This window comes from Mixophyes fleayi, chromosome 6, assembly GCF_038048845.1.
Source record: "Mixophyes fleayi isolate aMixFle1 chromosome 6, aMixFle1.hap1, whole genome shotgun sequence".
Taxonomy (NCBI): domain Eukaryota; kingdom Metazoa; phylum Chordata; class Amphibia; order Anura; family Limnodynastidae; genus Mixophyes; species Mixophyes fleayi.
In genome coordinates, this window is record NC_134407.1 from 225388220 (window position 1) to 225394377 (window position 6158).

Here is a 6158-nt window from a genome sequence, read left to right on the forward strand (position 1 = left end):
AGATAAAAACAAAATGATGTGTTGTAATATTTAGGTAAACAAACATACAGCCCCTTAGGAGCTCCGACTGAATATCCGTCTGGGGTGTGGCACAGGGGTCATATGTGTAGTCTGATGCCATCTGTGTGTTACGGGTATAATCACCCCGAGATTTTATTAAACATAGTAAACTCTCCTGTCACTGTGAGGTGGAACCATACCTTCATACTACTATTCAAATTAACATTACTTCCTTCAACAATCTGGATCTGAAATGGCATCTTCATGTCCCAGAGAGAGACCAGATTTGGCTGCAAGTTTCCCCAATGCAGAACCTCCTATTAGGAAAAAACAAAACAAAAGACAGCACATGGTGATATTATCCCATATTACAATTAGACTTTTGTACTTACTGTAAACTCTCGTTCTCTTAACACAGTTGTGGGACACTGCTGGCTATGGGGTATAGAGGGCGCTGTGGGAAGTAAGGCACTAAAAACTTGTCTATCCTGCTCCCTCGCCTCTATGCCCCCTCTGGAAGGATATATCAGTTTATTACTAACCAAGCCACAAGAAAGGGGGCGAAACACAACCAACAGGACATTCAACAGAACCATCAGAACAAACAAGGGTGGGAGCGCAGAGTCCCCCAACTGTGTTAAGAGAAAGAGATTTTACGATAAGTACAAAAATCTTATTTTCTCTTATACATACAGTTGGGGGACACTGCTGTCCATGGGGACGTTCCAAAGCTGGTCCTAATGGTGGGTATGCTTAGACCGAGTTGCGCATAAACCTCTACAGCCAAAGCTGGTGTCTTTGGAAGCAAAGACATGAAATCGGTAGAATCTGGTAAATGTGTGGATGGGAGACCAAATAGCTGCTCGACACAACTCCTCGAGGCCCCATGCCATGCCGCCCAGGAGGCACTGGTGGAGTGAACAGTAAGACCGTAGGGAACTAGAGAACCCGTTAGATACACAGCCAGAGAAAAATAAGGCCTGAATCCATCTGGCTATCTCCTGTTTCAATGACAGAACTGGATGTTGCTCAATCAATTTATAGGGTCATAGCAGGTGCTTGAAAGGGTGGGGTTATCCTAATAGGAACAAACACACTGAAAGATCCCTCAGTTCACTGCTATACCTTCTGGTTCAACAGCCGGCTGGCCGGCCGGACATCATACAACACCAGAAGACCGTCAGTCTTCGAGCGGACGTTGAGCGATCCACATAGATCCGCATGGCGCGGGCCTCATCCAACAGCATAAGTGAAATCCTGACTGCTGGATTGCAGATCCCTAGGCAATGTCGGAATGACAATGTCTTGATTGATATGGAACCTGGAAAACACTTTCGCCTGAAACGATGGCATGATACTTAGGACCATAAATATCAGAAAAAGAGAGCAACAAGAAAAGTTTCGAAACACACATGGCTGAATAAATAGCCAGTAATAAGACAACCTTCCATGTTAGAAGTTTTAGTGAAATGGACTTATCACACACCGGGACCACAATCGGATTCCGGCAGGCTTACCTGCTCCGTGCAGAGGGGCTCCACAGCGCTGAGCGCTGCATCTGATTCGATGGCGGCAGCCATCTTGGATTCGGGTCTGTGCATCTCCTTCTCTATCATTGGAGGCTCAATCCTCCAGCAGGAAATTTAAGGTACCTGACCCTGCAGTCAGGTGCCTGTTCTTTATGTCAAACACTGACTGTGAGAAGACGTGGCTCCTTCAGCTCCTGCCTGGTTGCTCAGTGCTACTCATCCTCAGATATCACTTCCTCATGTTCAGCTCACTGTTCCAGTGATTCCTCAGTTGCTGTTCAGTGCTACTCATCCTCAGATATCACATCCTCGTGTTCAGCTCGCTGTTCCAGTGATTCCTCAGTTGCTGTTCAGTGCTACTCATCCTCAGATATCACTTCCTCACGTTCAGCTCACTGTTCCAGTGATTCCTCAGTTGCTGTTCAGTGCTACTCATCTTCTGACATCACTTCCACGTGTCCAGCTCGCTGTTCCAGTGATTCTTCAGTTGCAGTTCAGTGCTACTCATCTTCTGACATCACTTTCACGTGTCCAGCTCGCTGTTCCAGTGATTCTTCAGTTGCTGTTCAGTGCTACTCATCCTCAGATATCACATCCTCGTGTTCAGCTCACTGTTCCAGTGATTCTTCAGTTGCAGTTCAGTGTTACTCATCCACAGATATTACTTCATTGTGTTCAATTTGCTGTTCCAGTGATTCTTTGGTTCCTGTTCAGTCCCGCTCATCCACTACCATCTTCTCTTCAAGTCCAGTTTGCTGCTTTGCAGCATCTCTCTGCAGAGTTACTACCATTCTTATATTCTCCATATAGGTCTCATCTAACACTCTCTCAAGGGGCAGCCACCTGACGGCTGCAAAGCCCATACCTCCTTGCTGGGGTTCTTGGTGAAGACAACCTGCCCGTTAGACTCTGCACCTCTCAGTAGAGAAGTGTTGAGTTAGACAAACCCAGGAATCCATCATTTCTGCCATGAACCGCCTCTGTAAATAAACAAACAATGCGGAAACCTGGACTTTGAGGGACGCCAGAGGCAATCCCTTATCTAGACCATCCTGAAGAAAATCTAACACTTTAGCTAACCTAAAGGAAGAAGTTGGAAACTTTTTCTTCTCACACCAACCAATATTAGACTTCCAGATACAATGGTAGTTACTAGAAGACGTTGGTTTTCTGGCTTTGACTATCCTCTGAATAACCATATTCGACAAGACCTTTCCTCTGAAGAATCAAGGTCTAAACCCACAGGCCGTCAAAGTTAACTGTGCCAGGTCCTGATGGAAAAACGGACCCTGGCTGAGTAGATCCTCCCTGAGAGGGAGACGTTAAAGTGGGTCCACGAGCAAGTGGATAAAATCCACATACCAAGACCTCTGTGGTTAGTCAGGAGCTAGAAGAATGACTGAGAATGACTGGGACATTTTCACGCCTTATCTTTTTAGAATTCGAGGCAAGATTGGAATTGTAGGGAAAATGTACACCAACTTGAACTGCCAAGGAACCGTTATGGTGGCCACTAGAAACGCCTGAGGATCCCGCGCTCTGGTACAGTACTTGTCCACATTGTGGTTCAACCGAGAGACCATCATATTAACCTCCGGTTGACCTCACCTGTGTACAATCTGAGTGAACACCTCTGGATGGAGAAATTGTGGCGTGATCATCTGCATTCCCTTCTGATTAGTTTGTAATGGAATAGCTGCCAAAAGGAGTGCAGTACAGATGACCCCCTAAACCTCTAAGAATATGACTAGTAAGAAATACAAACTCCTTGACGCAGGGAAATACTAGAGTGTGTGATAAATTGTGTGTGGTCGTATTTCTTAACACAGGGATCATCAGGTGGAAGGAGATGTAATTACACTTTAATGTGTATAGAGAATCAACAATAATCTGTAATTAATTGTTCTGGCTAGAATAGAGCTAAATACAATCTTGCTCTAATATAAAAATACAGAATTATGCGAAGCTAAACAATGTAACAGAATATGCCACTGTTAAAGCAAACAAGCACACAGGCCTGAGTCATTAAGGAGAGCAAAGCACAAAAAAGTAACTTTGCACCTTAGCAAAATAATGTTGCATTGGAGGGGGAGGTAAATTTAAAATGTGGGGACAGACTTATAGTGGGGTAGGGCATGTCTTACATCAACTTTACATTTCAGTGTAAAATTAAACTAAAGCTATCAAGTATATGTGTGTTACATGTAAAAGCAGCCAGTATTTTCTTTACATGCAAACTAATTTACACCCCCTTGAAATGTAACATGGTTTGTCCAGGAGAAAATGTACTCTTTGTTTTGCCTTAATCTCCTTAATGACTCAGGCCCTATATGTATTTAACCTGTATAGTGATCTATGCCAGGTACCAACTGTGCTCAAAGTGAGAGGAAAGGAAAGAGGACAGGACTGGACAAATATCTGACATTAGCAGAAAGTCTCTAATGGTTCCCACCAGCGAGGGGCTGCGCAGGCGCTGAAGGCTGAGAGAGCTATAATGGGGTCAGCTTGCTTAAAGCCCAGGAAACAAGGGGGGTGTCACTTCCCAATGAGACCCCTCCTCTGTTAGTAATGGTCCCCGACTCCCAGCGATGGTGGGAGCTCCCTACCAGTTCATATGCCCCTGCTGCCTGTTTTGTCCACCGCTGGTATGGATATCCTTGGAAATGCCACTGGAGAAAGGAGCGTAAGCTCCGTCTCCGCAATGTCAGTGGAGACTGGCGCAGTTGCCGCTGCTCCCGATGCGGCCCTCAAACATCCGCTGCCCTAATACAGCTGCTGGATCCCTGGGGACTGACCCTTTACTGGTAGTCCAGTGTAAATCAGAGGGGGCGGCAATAAAGCAGCATGGGCGCTCTCCCTGACAGTGAGTGTGAGCACCAATGGACTATTGCTATTTAAATAAGAAAACTAAAGCCTAGACTAAAATGTGCCCTACTTGGTAGGCACTATTATAAAACATATATATATATATATCGGCCAGCGGGGCATAGAGGAGAAGGAAGCAGGCTAGACAAGTTTTTAGTGCCTTACTCCCCATAGCGCCCTCTATACCCCATGGTCAGCAGTGTCCCCCAACTGTATGTGCAAGAGAAAAGATATAGACAGTGGCGATTGTCAATAGTCAGCATGAATACACATAAATTGTATTTTGTTACAGTCGCTGTACCATTTTGGTGTAGTGATTGTGCAATTTTGCTGTAGTCATTGTGCCATTTTGTTGTAGTCATTGTGCCATTTTGTTGTAGTCACGATGCCATTTTTTGTAGTCATTGTGCCATTTTGATGTAGTTATCCTGCTCTGCAATAAGAGGCTGCAGCATTAGGCCCAGGAACAGAACAGCTTCTCCTAATATCTATTCTCCACTGCACATTTCTAAAATTTCATTCCTACTTGACCGCCATTTTCCTTAAAGCGACATGACCATATTGCTGATATTTTTTCATGTTAACATCCTTTTCTCTTTTTCTGTTTCAGGTTTGTATGTCAGAGATGTGTACTGTAAGATACATATCATTTTGTTGAAAACGATACTTGAAAATTAACACCCATTTAAACAAACAAACGCCTAGTATGACCTTGAGTATTATCTATATTATTATAACATTATTATATTATAATGTATAATATGTATTAGCAATATATATATATATATCAGATATATTATGCTTGCAAGCTCTCACCTTATTTGGGTGCACAGATGTGGGATTGAGGCTCGGGACCACCATAAGGTTGTCCTTCCCATCACTCTCAGAGGGCAATGTGCCAATGGTGAGGTGGGGAGTAATACCTCTCCGCACGCACTCGCTGACGTACTACAAACAGGAGGACGCATTAATACCGGCTCTGCAGACATGTCTTGTAACATCAATATGCTCATGAATAATATATTCTCTCACTTTGAATTGGAAAAGGGCGTGTTCCCCATGCAGATAGTCCTCCTGTCCTCGGGCCTTTAACACGTACATATCTCTGCGCTCCCTACTGAGATCACTGGGAGCCATGGCTTTGTTCTTTAGTGCCTTAGTGATCAGGTCGTTTGGATATTTTGTAAGATCAATACTGAGCGCCTGGCTATTCTGAAATCCCACAAACAAGACAATGAGAAAGTATTTTTTAAGAAATGATTTAATATGAGTCAGTAACTTGAATTACACTTTCAGTTGTATGCTATCTGAGGGTTCAAACTATCCCTAAAAGTCCTGATCCCCCGTTCCTGTCCATAAAAATCCTGTCTCCCTTTCCTGTCCATAGAAATGCTGATACCCACTAGAGATCCTGTTCTCTCCTTTGTCCTCTTCTCACCTCTGTCTTCACTACTCTTCCATGCAGACCTCCACCTATCATCCTCCCTTATTGCCATTCCCACCAAGAGACTGAACAGTGTCTCAAACCCGCAAACCTCTCCATGATGCTCTTACATCTCTTCACTTCTCTATGTACATCCCCAATTGTGCAATCTGCAAAAGACCTACACATATCATCCACCCTTTTTACCTTTACCACCCAGGGGGGACCGGCAAATTCTCCACGATGCTGCGCCATCTTACATTTCTTCACTTGCTATTGCTTCTGCCAACGGCCTACACCTATCATCCTCCCTTATTACCACTCCCATCTACAAGAAAAAT

The 6158-nt window shown here is 44.3% G+C and overlaps 3 protein-coding genes across 19 annotated transcripts in view; 1 reads left to right on the forward strand and 2 right to left on the reverse strand.

Moving 5' to 3' along the window:
- Positions 1-6158, forward strand: part of LOC142160072 (uncharacterized) — a 1559230-nt gene that overhangs the window by 216828 nt on the left and 1336244 nt on the right. The window lies entirely within an intron of this gene.
- LOC142160110 (uncharacterized) overlaps positions 1-6158 on the reverse strand; it is a 178302-nt gene that overhangs the window by 120999 nt on the left and 51145 nt on the right. The window lies entirely within an intron of this gene.
- LOC142160076 (phosphatidylinositol 4,5-bisphosphate 3-kinase catalytic subunit delta isoform-like) overlaps positions 1-6158 on the reverse strand; it is an 85382-nt gene that overhangs the window by 36354 nt on the left and 42870 nt on the right. For 6 of the 7 annotated variants that reach the window (XM_075214988.1, XM_075214986.1, XM_075214985.1 and 3 more), the window contains 3 exons: positions 5427-5606; positions 5211-5342; positions 201-317 (listed from right to left, as the gene is read on the reverse strand). In XM_075214988.1, coding sequence (XP_075071089.1) covers positions 201-317; positions 5211-5342; positions 5427-5606 — 429 coding nt within the window. The remainder of the gene's footprint in view (positions 1-200; positions 318-5210; positions 5343-5426; positions 5607-6158) is intronic. The other variant, XM_075214987.1, reaches the window with a different exon arrangement.